General features: G+C 47.7%; 2 protein-coding genes across 2 annotated transcripts; one reads left to right on the top strand and one right to left on the bottom strand.

Moving 5' to 3' along the window:
• Positions 1-2,345: 2,345 nt before the first annotated feature.
• On the top strand, positions 2,346-15,810 carry LOC146960270 (sterile alpha motif domain-containing protein 3-like). Its single transcript, XM_085772481.1, has 4 exons — positions 2,346-3,967; positions 4,365-4,517; positions 13,770-13,859; positions 14,727-15,810. The coding sequence occupies exons 1-4, from the start codon at positions 3,029-3,031 to the stop codon at positions 15,030-15,032; spliced, it is 1,488 nt and encodes a 495-aa protein (XP_085628607.1). The 5' UTR covers positions 2,346-3,028; the 3' UTR covers positions 15,033-15,810.
• On the bottom strand, positions 8,403-10,432 carry LOC146960271 (general transcription factor II-I repeat domain-containing protein 2-like). The gene has a single exon (XM_085772482.1). The coding sequence runs from the start codon at positions 10,221-10,223 to the stop codon at positions 8,403-8,405; it is 1,821 nt and encodes a 606-aa protein (XP_085628608.1). The 5' UTR covers positions 10,224-10,432.
• Positions 15,811-16,244: the final 434 nt, after the last annotated feature.

Raw genomic sequence — 16,244 nt, 5'->3', positions numbered from 1 at the left:
AGAGTTGTTCTGTGCAAAGTAAGTCATTTTTGTTGAGAACAAATGAGTCCTACAATGAGAACATTTCCAGGCTGAAGGAGAATGAGTGCTTGAAAAGTGTTGACGGAGTGAAAAGAGACTGTGTATTGAACAAATTATCTTACTTTCATTGTATAAAAGGTTTTCCTCCTGACTTCTTACATGACCTGTTAGAAGGTGTTGTACCTTTTGAACTCTGTTTGTGTTTGAAAAAATTAATTCAACAGAAGTACTTTACATTGGACTATTTGAACACTGTCATACAGCGCTTCCCCTACAAATTTTCTGACAGTGTTAACCGTCCACAGAGAATTCCAGAAAAGGTACTTAAAAGTAAAACTATAGGAGGCAACGGCCATGAAAATTGGACCCTTTTGAGGTTGCTGCCTCTGTTCATAGGGGATGTTGTTCCTGAAAATGATGATGCATGGGCTGTAATTCTGGAACTTAAAGACATTGTGGAACTTTTGGCATCCTCCAGTTTTACAGATGAAAGCTTGTGTTATCTTGATGCCAAAATAAGTGAGCACAGAAAACTATTACTGACTGTGTTTCCAGGACTGCAACTGAAACCTAAACATCATTTTATTGAACACTACACTCATTTGATCCGCTGCTTTGGACCACTGGTAGAGTTTTGGACGTTACGATTCGAAGCGAAACATAGTTTCTTCAAAAAAGTGGTTTGTGATGTCAATAATTTCAAAAACATTCTATTGACTCTGTCCCTCAGACATGAACTTATGTTGGCATACTACCTGGACACGCCCAACCTGTTTAAACCAACAGTGGAATTAAAAGGAGTATCAAATATTTCCCTGGACATTCTGGCCCCCTCTGTCAAACAAGTGATTGAGAAGAAATGTAGAACTCTGAGCAGTGTATCTCTGGCCACAACCGCATACATTCACGGGACAAGATACACCAAGGGAATGTTCTTGTCAGTTGGAAGCACAAGTGGGCTTCCTGATTTTTGTAAGATTATACATGTGTTGCTTGTATGCAACAAGCTATTTTTTCTTCTGGAACCTTTCTCAGCTTGGTATCTGGAGCACCTACGATGTTACGAAGTCTGCAAGAGAGACCCTACTCAACTGACGGTAGCCGAACCTGAAGACCTGAACCACTACATCCCATTGTCGGCATACACCGTGCACGGCCGACTTCTGGTTTCACCGAAGGCATTTCCTGTACATTAAGGTATTGTTTTTTTTAAGGTCTTAAGCCCCCCTCTTTTGCACACATGGTTTTCAGTTTGTTAAAAATGTCACTTGTATTTTTTTCACAGTTAAAGTTTGGAGCATCAGCTCATAGCTTCTGTTGTGTGTGTGTGTGTGTGTGTTGTCAGACGTCAACGACAGAGTACAAGACGGTTCAAGTCTGCAAGAGAGACCCTGCTCAACTGACGGTAGCTGAACCACTTACATCCCCATTGTCAGCGTACACTGTGCAAGGCCGACTCGTGGTTTCAGGGATTTCTTGTACATTAAGGTATTGTTGTTTTTTTAAGCTCTTAAGCCCCCCACTTTTGCACAAGTTTGTTAAAAATGTAATTTCTATTTTTTTCAAAGTTAAAGTTTGGAGCATCAGCTCATAGCTTCTGTCGTGTGTGTGTTTCAGTCAGACGTCAACAACAGAGTACAAGACGGTGCTAGTTCTTCCTGTCCAAGATCAACTCCATCGAGCTGAAGAAAACCAGCAGTCACAAGTCCACTTAAGATCTGTCTGCTTGTGTAGGCCTCTCTCAGGTTGGTTAGAACACACACCACTCATTAACACACTTACGCACACAAACTCAAGCTTCCACATATCCTCAGACTTATTCACAGATGTTTCTGCTGAGCCACCACATAGGCAGATAAAGGTATGTTATAGTAGTTTATTACAATTCAGTAATTAGCCCTTTGGCCCCACTTCATCGTCCATCCTTTAAACCAGTGGTTCTCAAACCTTTTTACATCAGTGACCCCTAAATCAATCACAAAGTAGACCATGGGACCCCCACTGGACAAAACCTTGAAAACACTTTTCACCAGAAATACACTTTTTTTTTTCTGAGACTGAATTTACAAACTTTTCTGTACATTCAAAATAGGCATGAATGGCAAGCATTTTTGGAAATATTGTAGAGAAATTTCTTGAAAAAAGAAAACATTTTTTTTTAAATCCAGAAAAGAAAGAAAAGTTAAAACATTTCTTTACAAAAAGTGGTAGAATTTCTCCAAAAAAATAGTTTTTAAAAAAGAAGATAATCTAGAAAAGTGGAGAGAATTAGGTTATTTTTTTGAAGATGATATTTGCACATCCATGTCTTGTGTTGCAGGTGCAGAGTTTAATGTGGCTTGCAGTCTGTAGAAAAGAAAAGGCCACCCTCTGCTTCTTGCTTGGCATCACCATTTAATGGTGGCTGACGTTTCGTTTTGTGACTTGAAACGTCAGTGATTCATTAAATGGGGATGCCAAGCAAGAAGCAGAGTGTGAGTCTTTTCTTTTGTAGAGAATTAGGCTATTATAAAATAAAAGTTAAAAAAAAATCAAGGAAAAAAGTTTTTTTTTAAATCAAGAATAAGTGGTAAGATTTAAGAAAAATACATTTGAAAAAAACAATATTTTTCTTTAGGGCAAACTTTATCCCCAAAAAAGTAAAGTAAAATATAAATCTAGAAAAGCTTTTAAAAAATCTAGAAATAGTGGTAAGTTTTTCAGTGAAAGTTATGGCCAAAAAATGATTTAAAATTTCCCTCATTGGACAAAAATGTCTGTCGTGGGGCCAAAGTGATATTCATGGAATGATATACACCTGAGGCACACTGCCTACCTGACCAGTACCCCTTTTCATTTCAGTGCACATATTAACAAGTATGAGTTCAGAATGATACTTCAATGCACAAATAAATAACAGACACTTCAAAGACCTGATCATATTTTGAATTCTATTAATGTGACCACACTCAAACTAATTGTGGAATTATGTAATTTCTGTGGATTTTATTTTCATTTCAATTTCATCATGCTGCTGCGCATCATCTTGAGCGAAAATGACATAAGAAAGGTTACCATTGACACCTTGCCGGAGACTGTTCATGACTTCTGCTCAATCCTGAAGACCAAACTGGGACTGGAGGGCGACCTTGTGATTCAGTATCAGGACCCCGAGTTCGACAATGAACTGTGCAATTTAAGTAGCATGTCGGAGCTTCCTAAAGATAAAGAAACTTTGAAAGTGCACGCCAAGTCTTCTGAATACCACACAGACTCAACTCTAGACACGGCAAGCCTGTCATCATCTTCCCTCGAGGATAGCCCCCATTGTACCCAAACTCGTCAGCTGCCTCAACCATTCGTCATTCCTGCTTTTTCTTTTGATGTTGAGTTGAAACTGAGGCAAGGGAATGATGCCTTCCATAGAGATGGGAGCCTTCTTGACATTTCAAAAGACATGAAATCGGACATCTTAGACAAGTTAGCAGAAGCCATATATGCTCACAATCCCTACCCATCACGTGAGGACTATGATCATGTGGCCCAAGCTCTCATCAACAGGCATCCTTGTCTGAAGGAACCAGGGTCTGTCGGTGGGTGGTATTGCTGGAAGTTTAGTTTAAAGTTCAAAATGGGAAATTTCCGGCAGAAAATGCGAGTGGCTGGTTGCTCCGAGCTCAGAGTGAACGCATGTACCTCTGGATCAACAAGTTCAAAAAGACTGAAGAGGGCCAGAAAGTCAGAAGTGAACTTCCTGCCAGATTTTCCAGAAGGGAAAGCCCAAAGTGACCTTGAGACAGAGAGATCTACCATGGTCAGCGAGATGAAGAAAAGAAAGGTTGATTGGAACCAAATTGGTGAGATGATGAGTAACACGTTCCCCTTACGGAGGAAAGAAATTGTTGAGGATGAACCCCTTGTGGAACAAGTGAAAGACAGTTGGCCAGCCTTGTTTGCTGAACGGCAGGTAAAGTGCTGTTTGAGTCAAATGAAATGTTGCTCCTAAAGAGATAGTTTGGATTAATCAAAGTCTGATTCTAAGACATATTTATCCTAGTCATTGTATTGCATACAGTATTGTGGGATCTCCCATCAGAAAAGGCTGGTGTTTTTTTTATTTTTTTTATGATGGACCTTTTTAAACACTTTTTGTTGGTGGTGCTTGTCTCTGCTTCTCCAAACTGAGTTTATTTAAGTCTACAGAGATAGTTTTGATAATTTGAAGTGGGTTTGTATTAAGTATTTATTCATAGTCAGTGTAGTAGCTACAGTAGATGCTAGTTAGCATACCCCCCAAAGTGTCCAGTTTGAGTATTAATTAAAAGCATACTCTGACTGTTTTTTGTTTTGTTTTTTATCCACAGATTGAAGCAGAATTTGCTCGCCTTACATCTGTTGATCTGAAGGGCTCCTTCTTTGCTGGGCTGGACCAGTATCTGGCAAGATTCCTTGAGCTGTACAAAGCAAAAAGTGGCATAGTGGGCCTGAACAGGTTGATGAGATGTCTCAATGATGATGTAAGTTAAATTATATTTTCCTCATCCATGTCTCCCACATTTGTTGTTAGCATCTTTCACACCGTATTTGTGATGGTACTGCAGATCAGGAAGGATCATATACAGTACAGATACAAATGTGTAAAGTTATATCTCACACAGGCTTCGCCCTCTACTGGACTCTATGGGTATATCTCTCCTCCAATCGCGTACGCGCGATGGCCCACTGAAATTTGCATGTACGTAGCCGGCCAGTATGGCGTGCCTACCTTTCCCGCCCTTAGCGGGCTATATAAGCAGATGCACCGCCAGCTGCCCTCATTCCTTTTTACTTCAGCGTCGGCGAGTGCCCACTGTCACACTAGCTCCTAGGATGGAGTCGCCGCTTCAGGAACAACGCCTCTGCCGGCCTGCCCTAACGGCATCATCGCCCCGGCAGACCCACATCTTCTTTGCTTCGAGCGTCTCGGGAGGAAGCGTGCCACCGCCGGGCTGGAGCAGCGACGGCAGGAGGAGGACGCCGCTCCAGCATACACCACCTCCACGCCGCCTGATGAAGCTTCGCCGCCCAGACCCGCCTCAGCCTCTGCTGCAGACTCGGCGCCGCTACGAGACGAGGAGGATGAACTCTCCCTCTCCGACGGCTCGACGGTGTTTGGCGCCGCTTCTATCAAGCTCAACTTCCCGTAAGTCATGACGACTGCAGCGGAGTGTGTCGGGCTTCCCCTGCCCCCCCCCACTGCCCCCGAAGCCGGTGAGCCGCCTCCGCGTGTGCAGGGCGAGACGGAGACTGTGTTCCCCGGTGTGCCCCCGCTCGAAGACGCTCTGGCTGTGCTCATTATCCCACACTCAGCCGGCTGGTCAGGACACAGAAAGCCACTACCACCGCTGCTGCAGGATAAGGACACGCTGGAATATTTTGACAAGATATTCCAGCTGGGCGCGCAACTAGCAGCAGCAGCAGCAACAACCTCGGTGTGCTGGGCGTAGCAGCGGCGGCTTCACTCCCGCGCGACGCCCCCCCCTTCCCCTGACACTATGGAGTATCTCGGCCGGACCATCGGTCAGATGAACAAGACAGGGAGTTGCTACTGCTGCCGGACGAGTGATGTCACTGTCGGGCGTCGGCTCTCGTCACGTCTGGCTAGGTCTCACCGCCCTCCCCAGAAGGGACCGAGAGGATCTTCTGGCTGCACCGGTCTCTTTGGCTCCTCACTACGGTGACGCAGCGGCTAAAGAGGCTGGAGGAGGAAAAGGCGCAGCTGAGCCGTCATCTACCGCTCGCTGTCGCCGCCAAGCAGAAGGGAGAGGTCAAGCTGCCCCGCCGCAACGCTACGGCGAGGCGGAGAGATCGCCGCCAGCGAAGAGGCTTCTCCGCGGCGGATCCCCCAGCAGACCCACAGCCGGCCCCAGCGGGCCCGCCGCAGCAACGCCCCGCACGGGACCCCAGGGCGTCCCGTCCCGCGGCGGCTCGCAGCACACCCAGGACGAAGCTGTCCTGGGGCACACAGCGACCAAAGTTACAGTTAACGGGAGGGACGGCACCGGCAGACTGCCTCGCCGCCCTCCCTCATTGTTCATATGGTTCTGTATGTTCTGCTTGTGTTCACTGTTCTGTGGATGTGAAAAATGTTTTTATTAAAACATGTTACTTCACTAACAGAGCAAAAATTCCCCCTCCCACCTCCACCATGCTCCCCGCTTGCCGCGCAGCCCCGGCCGGTGTAGTCACCGCTACACCGTCGGTCAGGCTGCCGGTGGCTTGTGTTACACCGTCACATCCCCGCAGCGGGCCCGGCAAGCAAGGCCCCCCGGTCACGGTTTCACAAGCACACTCACACAACACACCCTCTACCGTCCCCGTTGTGGGAGACGCGGTAGAGCGGAGCACCGTTGTCAACCGGGTAAAAGCTACCGTTGTCCCTCTATATGAGCGCTACAACCGGCGAGGCTGCACAAGAAAACATCGCTCCCCACTGGTTGTAGCGACCACACAGTTAGCCCCGCGCGCTGCTAGCCGACACCGTGTCACTTCCACGGTAGGTCCGGCTCAGCGTGTTGACCGGCTGACGAGCGATGGTTGTCACCGCCGAGCTAACGGCTACAGCGGTGACAAGCATCGTTCACAGCAGCACGGCAGGGCTGTGTTTCCGGACAACGAGACGGCTGCCTCATGCTCGTCTTACCCGCGCCGCTCCAGTGAAGCGGCCGGGCTAACACGAACTGTCTCCCCGGTAAACAGCAGTGGAGCGATGGTTGTCACCGCCGAGCTAACGGCTACAGCGGTGACAAGCATCGTTCACAGCAGCACGGCAGGGCTGTGTTTCCGTACAATGAGACGGCTGCCTCACGCTCGTTTAACCCACGCCGCTCCAGTGAAGCGGCCGGGCTAACACAAACTGTCTCCCCGGTAAACAGCGGTGGAGCGGCCAACGTGTCTGACCGCTCTGGTCCTGTGGCTGTTATTTCCACGGGCGGATCTAACAGCAGCAGGGACGTCATGACGGTGAGGTGCCGGGAGGCGGTGGTGCGTTCAGGTGACACCACGCCGGCTCGGACAACAGAGATGCGTTCACGGACGGCCCCGCGAGCTCGGACAACGGGCCTGGTGCGTTCAGGGACGACTCAGCCCTTTCACAGAGGGCCCCCCATGGGCCAAACTCCCGTTTATGGCGGGTTTGGCGGCGGAGAGGGCCGAAATTGTGTACCACAGCTTTCTAGAAGCTGCTCCACAGCTGTCTGCGCGTCCTCTCACGTGTTTTTACGAAGCATGGCAGAGCAGCTGCGTACTGACAGACTGGCTGGACAGGACCCTCAGACTAGGATATTCTCTCCAGTTCTGCGGGCTCCCCCCAGCGTTCAGGGGCATACAAGAGATGAATCTATCCTCTCAACAAGAGATAGAGTTCCTCGAGGGGGAAATTCAGGACCTGCTATCAAAACAGGCCGTGTCAATTGTCCCTCTTCACGACAAGGAACGAGGTTTTTACTCCCCATACTTTTTGGTTCCCAAAAAGACAGGGGGCTACAGACCCATCCTGGACCTCCGTGCCCTGAACACATGTATCGGTCGCAAAACGTTCCGCATGCTAACCACAAGGAGGCTGCTGGTACTCGTCCAACCAGGCGATCGGTTCTCAACCATCGACTTGAAGGACGCTTATTTTCACGTCGAGGTGGCACCAAAACACAGGAAGTTCCTGCGTTTTGCATTCCAGGGAACAGCCTACGAATACAACAGGCTGCCATTTGGCTATTCCCTGGCCCCTAGTACAGGGGTGGGCAATATTTTTTTCCAGTGGGCCATACTGACTCCGTTAAAGTAAGTGAAGGGCCACAAAATTGGAAATAAAATTTAAACATGGAATATTTAGCACAGAATTATTTTAAACTACCAGTACATAGATTTGGTGGGTTTGATTGTGTTATTCACCAGCCCTTTTTAAACAAATACATGATCATAGGCTACTCATAAATATTACAATTAACTACTCTGACTACACTATGATTCAGTGAGACTGTTCTTTTTGTGTAACAGATCTGCATCACTCAATGAAGAAAATATTCTTTCTTTCTTTCTTTTTATTTATTTATTCCAACCAAGGCAATTTCACAATATCATCACAACATTTCTTCTATTGTCTGGAAGGGAACAGGGAGAAGAAACATCTTATATTGCCTGCCCCTCACTCAATATCTAACTATTTTAGTAATCTGTCACTTTGCAACATTCTTGCCATAAAACATTCTAAACAAAAGAAAACAAAATAAGAACAACCAATCAGCATAAAACTACCAAAACATAATAATATTAAGCTTTTGTATATTTTTTTACTTACAGAGAAACAGTGTGTCCACTGTCTGTGCACATGTCTGCAGCTTTGTGCACAAGCGGAGGGTTGTCAGTTAATGAGAGCAATGCAGACGGTCACCTCCTTTTGCAAGTTCATCAAAGTCTGGCGTCATTTGTGTTGTTGCAATGCGCAACACAGAGGACAGATGTTCATCCGTCAGCCGTGATCTGTAACGTGACTTGTTGTAGTTCATCACGGAAAATGTTTGTTCGCAGACATAGGTGGAGCCAAACAAAACAAGCATCCTCCGTGCATGCCTGCGCAGGTTCGGGAACTGCGTTTCGTTCAGTGAGCCATAAAAGCTGTCCAGTGTGGAGGTGCTGAACTTCTCTTTCAGACTCGGATCGCACTGGATGTCAATCAGTTCGAGTTGCACATCTGGGGGCGCTTTCTCGCTGTCGAATGAGAAGGGAGTGGACACCAGCTCCAGTTCTGGTCCAATCTTCTCAAAGTCAGCGAAGCGGCGGTTGAACTCAGTGTGGAGGTGTGTCAGAGTAGTGGAGTATCTGTCAGTGTGGCCGGGTGGCACATTCAGTGTAGCCAGCGTTGGGAAATGTGTGAAAGACTTGTTGCTCATCTGTCGTGAAAACAGGATCAGCTTTGCTTTGAAGGCTGTCACATGTGAATACAGCTCATGCACAAATGCGTTCTTCCCCTGTAACTTCACGTTTAGGTCGTTTAGATGGCTCAGTACATCCACCCCAAATGCAAAGTCACACATCCAATCCAAGTCTTGCAACTCTGTGAACTCGTCTGCTTTACCTACATTTCCCAGAAACGTCATGATCTCTCCTCTCAACTCCCACACACGGTGAAGCACCTTTCCCAGGCTCAGCCAGCGAACATTGGAGTGGTACAGCACGTCCGTGTGCTCTGCTCCGCTTTCCTCCAGCAGCTGAATAAACTGGCGGTGGTTGAGCCCTCGGGCCCGGATTAAGTTTACGAGTTTTACCACCGTTTTGGTGACATGATCCAGTTGCAGCACAGATTTACACAGGGATTCTTGGTGAATAATGCAGTGTAGGAAAATTAAATCTGAGTTGGGATTGTCATCTTTCACCCGGTCCTGTATCCTCCGCAACAGTCCGACGTTTTTACCGGTGAGGTTCGGAGATCCATCAGTGGTCACGTTCAGTAATTTAGTCCATGGCAGGTTGGATTTCTCCAAACATCCTGACACGCATTCGTAGAGGTCACACCCCCGCGTTGTCCCTCTCATCGATTCCATTGCAAGAAATTCCTCCACGATTTCAAAACCATCATTGATCCCTCTTATGAAAATAAGTAGCTGGGCGGTGTCTTTGATATCTGTGCTCTCGTCCAGAGCAATGGAAAAATAGGTGAAGTCGGCTGCTCTCTTTAGCAGTTTATCAGACAATTCTTCATCAATCACTTCCACACGCCTGGTAACTGTCCGGCGGGACAGACTGATTTTTTCAAACTGACTTTTATTGTCAGGGCACAGGATACCAGCTGTCTCAACCATACAGTCTTTCAAAAACTCGCCCTCTGAGAACGATCTGCTGTGTTTGGCTATCTTATGAGCCAGCATGTAGCTTACTTTTGTGACTGTCTCTTGTATGGCCGTCTGCTTCACAAAAATATTCTGACGGGCGGTTAAATCGGAGGACAATTTCAGGGCCCTTTGTTCTCTCTCCCGCGACGATAGGTTGGTGGCATAGTTGGCATGCTTCGTTGAAAAATGTCTCTTAATATTATATTCTTTGAAAACAGAAATTGCATTTTGGCATATCAGGCATACAGCCTTTGAACCCACATGAGTAACAAAATATTTAGAAGTCCACTCTGTATTAAAAACACGACATTCCGAATCAACTTTTCTCTTTTTCACAGCACTCATCCTGACGACCATCAAACTGTCGAGGAAGAGTCGAGGAAGCGCATTTTCACCCACTCTGAATTAAAATAGCGCCCTCTGTTGCAATCAGATGGTATAGCAGTTCAAACTCATGTGCCTCTATAATGCGGGATTTTTTTCTTTTTTTTTTCTTTTCTCCTCTGTGGACGCCGCGGGCCGGACTGAGACAGCACGCGGGCCGGGTGTGGCCCGCGGGCCGTAAAATGCCCATGTGTGCCCTAGTACGTTCAGCAAATGTGTGGACGCAGCGCTACAACCGCTGCGCAGCCAGGGGATGAGGGTCTTCTTTTATCTGGACGACCTCATCGTGATGGCCAGGTCCAAACAATGGGCCATTTTTTCACACAGTTCAGTTGATACTTCACCTGACCAAGTTGGGTTTTGCCATCAACTGGAAGAAGAGCAACCCCCAACCAAACCAGCGGGCCGAATACTTGGGGATTGTGCTCGACTCTGTCAGCCTGAGAGCCACTCTGTCGGAGTCCAGACGGACAGCCCTACAGCAGGAGGTTCTCAAGCTGCAACAGGGTCCACGTGTCACAGCCTTGACCGTCATGCAAGCACTGGGGCACATGGCAGCAGCTCACCCGGTGGTTCCACTAGGACTGCTGCACATGCGTCGCCTGCAGAGATGGTTCGCCAGCCTACGCTTAGACCTCAAGAGGCAGAAGTTTCGGCTGCTGACGGTCCCCCCAACAGTGCGGGGCAACCTGCAGTACTGGGGGTCCCCACGACATTTGTTGACCGGGACACCACTAGGACGAGTGACCTCGTACACGTCGGTGTTCACGGACGCCTCCCTGATGGGGCGGGGAGGCACCTGCCTGGGGAGGGCGATAGGTGGTGTGTGGCCTCCGGGGGAGGACCGCCACATCAACCTCCTCGAGTTACAGGCAGTGTTCCTGGTTCTCCAACACTTCAGTCACCTGTTAAGGGGGAGACACGTGTTGGTGAGGACCGACAATCGCACCACAGTCGCTTACATCAACAGACAGGGCGGTGTACATTCCGCTGCCCTGTTAGCGATGGCGGAGAACCTGTGGTCATGGGCTTCAGAGCACCTACAATCTCTGAGAGCCCTCCACGTTCCAGGAATCGAGAACAGGGGGGCCGACCTCATGTCAAGGGGCGGCCCCCTGGAAGACGAGTGGAGACTGCAACCAGAAGTGGTACAGCAGATCTGGACACGATTCGGGAGGGCAACAGTGGACCTGTTTGCCAACAGGTCGAACACCCACTGCCCCCATTGGTTCTCCCTGAGCCCGCAAGACCATCCACCCTTGGGGGTGGACGCGTTTGCACACGCTCCATGGCCAAGAGGGCTACTTTATGCGCCCCGTCTCATCCCCCCCCCGTCTCATCCCCCAGCTACTGGAGAGAGTGAGAGTGGAGCGGCTGAGGGTCATTCTGGTGGCTCCCGACCGGCGGTCGGCTCCGTGGTACGCAGAGCTGACCACAATGATGGCGGCCCCACCATGGCCCATTCCCAAAATCCGGGGGGCGCTGTCACAGGAGGCAGGCACGATACAGGCGCTGCCGATCCTGGGCCAGTCACTTCAAGCCTGGGCCCTGAAAGGGACAGGTTAATGCGGACTGGGCTGACTGCGCAGGTGGTGAAAACCATCCAAGCGGCTAGGGCTGGATCCACCATTGCCTGTTACAGGGCTAAGTGGTTAGGTTTCCAGCATTGGTGCGAAGAGAGGGAAGTGGACCCACTGACATGCTCAGTGGGAGACACTCTTTCCTTTCTACAGCTTTTGGTTGATAGAGGGCTGTCTCACGCGACTGTTAAGGTTTACGCTGCAGCCATCTCATCATGCCATGAAGGGTTGGGCGGAGGTCCAGTCTTCGCCCACCCTCTGGTAAAACGGTTCCTGCAGGGGGTCAGAAGGCTACGACCAGTGGCACGCACTTCTGTACCACAGTGGGAATTACCACTGGTACTCGAGGCCCTCACAAGGGACCCCTATGAGCCTTTGGAACGCTCCTCCTTAAAGGTGTTGTCGTTCAAGACAGCGTTGCTTCTTGCTCTGACGTCAGCCAAGAGAGTGAGCGAATTGTGTGCCCTGTCAGTCCACCCGAGTTGTTTACTCCTTCGCAGGGACCGCAGTGGTGCCATCCTTAAACCGAACCCCTCCTTTCTTCCTAAGAACATAAGGAGCTCATTTCGGTCCAGAATCATCCAGTTGGAGGCTTTTCACCCTCCCCCTCATGAGGATTCGAGGGAGGCGAAACTGCATCTCCTATGCCCTGTGCGTGCGTTGACATACTATGTCGACCGAACAGCCACTGTCAGGAACACCGACCAGTTGGTCGTGTGTTATGGTGACGGGATGGCTGGCAGAGCCCTGTCCAAGAAACGCTTGGCGAGGTGGATGTGTGAATGCATCCTCTCAGCCTACAGTCAAGCGGGTCGAGAACCGCCCACTGTGGTCCGGGCGCACTCCACAAGAAGTGTGGCGACGTCTACGGCCCTGTTCAGTGGTGCGAGTGTTGAGGACATATGTACGGCGGCATCGTGGTCTTCACCCTGCCCGTTCATAAGGTTCTATCTCTTGGATGTATCAGGCTCCTTCTCCAGGTCTGTGCTCACTGTAGGGTCACAGGACATGTGAGAGGAAGGATGTGTCAAGTGTTTTTTAATACTTGATCCCCACAGGGTGTCATACACCTGCATTGGACTGTGCTCTGCTAGGACACTGTCAATGAGGTGCGCAGGAGGTCTAGGGTTGAGACCCCTGCGAGGTTAGACCACAACTTCACCCAGCCTAGTCAGGTGCTGCTAACTGGGATGAAGTTGGACCCGTTATCACTCCATACGGTGGTTAAGATTAATAAAGTGGTGACTGGGTCTTGGTACCTAACCGGTAGCTGGTGTGGTCAGTGGGCAGAGCCTCTCCCGCGGCAGGGAGTACATAAATCGGGGCTTCGCCTACTGTACCCATAGAGTCCAGTAGAGGGCGAAGCCTGTGTGAGATATAACGAAGGTTACGATATTGTAACCCTAGTTATATTAACACAGGCGGAGCCCTCTACTTAGGGCCCTGCCGCTCTTTCGCCTTACGCTGAAGTTTGGTGGAATGAGGGCAGCTGGCGGTGCATCTGCTTATATAGCCCGCTAAGGGCGGGAAAGGTAGGCACGCCATACTGGCCGGCTACGTACATGCAAATTTCAGTGGGCCATCGCGCGTACGCGATTGGAGGAGAGATATACCCATAGAGTCCAGTAGAGGGCTCCGCCTGTGTTAATATAACTAGGGTTACAATATCGTAACCTTCGTTTCTGCCCATACAGCTGGTAGACTCAGTCATGAGCAGAGTTGAGCTGTCAGTCATGACATTAAAACCTGCTTTTTGTTGCATCAAGTAGCTAATTTAAAAAAACAAAAATTATTTGATTTGTACTTGTCCTATCTATTAATGTCGAGGTGGCTGGCAGAAAGTCTTAATGTCTTATTTTAACTTGAGAGGTCTTAATTGTTTACAAGGTGATACCAAATACCAGTTGTTGAATACTGTTTCATTCTTCTTTTTTAACAGAGCTCCACGCACCGCAAGAGGACAGTTCTTCTGCTGGGCCTTCCTCACTTTCTCAAGGAGGATCCGTCCGGTTTTTTTAAGACTGTCGAGGTAAACATTGTTTAACTTTATTGCAGTGGTCAAGAATAAATTAAAGCAGAAGTAAGCGATCCGGTGGTTTTGGCTAATGCTGCGTTCCAGGCAGGCTTTTGAAACCGTAAATTACAGCTTCAAGTCACGACTTACGACTTTGTAGCGTTTCAGGCAACCCACTCGTGTTTTTCCGACCTGTTTTACCTGTGAAAGTCACTATAACGGCCACTCGTAACTTCCGACCCGTGAACTCGTACCAGATCGAACTGGTACGACTTCACAGGTCGGAAAAACACCAGTTACGAGTTGCCTTGAACGCACCATAACAGTCCTCGTCCCTACATCGCCACATTCACGGCGTCCCTTGGCTGCACACACAGCCCTGCATGCCGTTCTCTCTCCTCATTGGATAAAAACTGTAGGATACGATAAATGTTTTCTCCTCGGCTCAGAGCAGAGGGACTGACAGACCCGTGTTTCAGACCAAACACTCTATAGAAGTGATTGCTCTGGGAAGATATAACTATTTAAAACTTATATTAACACAAATATATCACTTACTTCTGCTTTAAGTTACAATGACTTGTAGGGCCTGCATAGTGATGCCTATAAAAACAATTACGTAATGTGCTTTCTGTAGGTATTAGACAAAAATATGCACACCATTCCTTCACAAAAATGGTTGAAAAGATCTGTTCAGCTTAGATAAAACTGATTCACATTCTACACAAATCACAAAATTGAACTTTTTGTTCTGTGGCCCTTTAGTCAGCTAATGATTGGTATCGACATGTCTGAAATGGTAATCCTGTCTGAGATGCCAACATATATACATGAAAGAACATTTAAAGATATTTTTGCTTTATTTGAAATCTTGTGTTGTAGGCCACAGATGAAGAGGACACGTTCACAAAGGGGATGAAAGTCGGTGTTGTGCTGGTGAAGGATGGAGAAGAAATCATTGACACCGCTGTGGTCCTTGAGGAAGCAGTGATCCTGTCTGAACTGAAGGACATCCCACGTGCCATTGCTTTGCTGATGGGTCTGCTTTTTTCTCTAAACATAGACTATCCAAAGGAACTAAGGTACACATTTGAGGTCATTCAGAAAGTCCTGATGAACATCGGTGGAGGACAGTGTTCCTCACTTGTCCATGGTTTCAGAAACCGACTCCTGCGGAAAACCATGTGAGATTGTGCTCGGATGACTTGTCTAGCTCCGGACTCATGTTAAAATTGTCTGGTATTCAAGTCAGTTCATATTTTGCTGTCTATTTTTTGTAGCATTTGCTAATGCTATTGTCTGTTAAATGAGCAGGAACACAGCAGACCATTTCTGCCAGTCAAAGAGAAAAGACCCCCCTCCCCAGAGCCAAATTTGAGTTTAAAAAAAAAAGTCAAATTGATGAGAAAATGCCCAAATTATGAAATTTAAAATTTGAGTTAAAAATGTAAAAAATTACGAGGGTCAGAACGTCCCCTGAATAGCATGGGAACATTTTTTCTCTTTTCACAGGCAGAAATGGTCTTCCATACAGATAGACCTGCAGACAGTTTACAAAGTGCCATGTTCAAGGCAAAAGATGGACCTATTTCCATGACACTCAGTTCATCTGCAAAGGAACAGAGCTCCATACAGTATACTGTAGTTATTTGAAGATCTTCATGATCATTCATGGTTGTTTTTTCTATCTGGTTTTTGACAATTTTGCATCAAAAAGTGTTGTCTTTGTATTCAAGACACAGCAATTTAAACAATTAGTCCAGTGGATTTGGTTGAGAAATTCAATTCAACAAATGTGAGATGCTGAGTAGTGTGCACATTTATGCATTTAACATTTTCAGTTTCATGGTGACAGGCATGTGCGCAGTTCAAGAAAATGTTACACATCTAAAGCTACTCATTTATTTGTATCAACAAATTGATACTTGGAATGTTCAGTTTTTGATTGTATGAAGGAGTTAGAGCAAGTCTTAAAGGGATAGTTCAACATTTTGGCAAATTGGCCCATTGCCATAATTGCTATAGTCATAGCAGTAGGTTCGTTACCTTTAATTGTAGGTGTAAGCTATTTTTAGTACAGCGGAGCGCAGCAGCAGGCTGCTCAGAGCTACGCTATGGAGGCTAAGGGAATTTCTTGGTTTCCCTCATTAAACTCATCAAATACAAAATCCCAAAACTCCACAGCGCTTTTGTAGACAAGTTGTGAGCTGCACAACCACCACGCTATGAGAAACGGAGCCGTTTTCGAGGTAAATTCATACAAAACCGCTGATGCGCGTTGCGTTCAGGGACAGTTTTTCAGCAAGCAGTCTCCGTATTTACCCTGTATTTACCTCGAAAACGGCTCCGTTTCGTATCGTTCCGTCATTATCTCATAGCGTGGTGGTTGTGCAGGTCACA

Source organism: Trachurus japonicus, unplaced genomic scaffold (genome assembly GCF_045865225.1).
Source record: "Trachurus japonicus isolate A0001 unplaced genomic scaffold, Traja_1.0 AP030519.1".
NCBI lineage: Eukaryota > Metazoa > Chordata > Actinopteri > Carangiformes > Carangidae > Trachurus > Trachurus japonicus.
The sequence above is the reverse complement of the archived record's forward strand: the minus strand, read 5'-3'. Positions and strand labels throughout refer to the sequence as shown.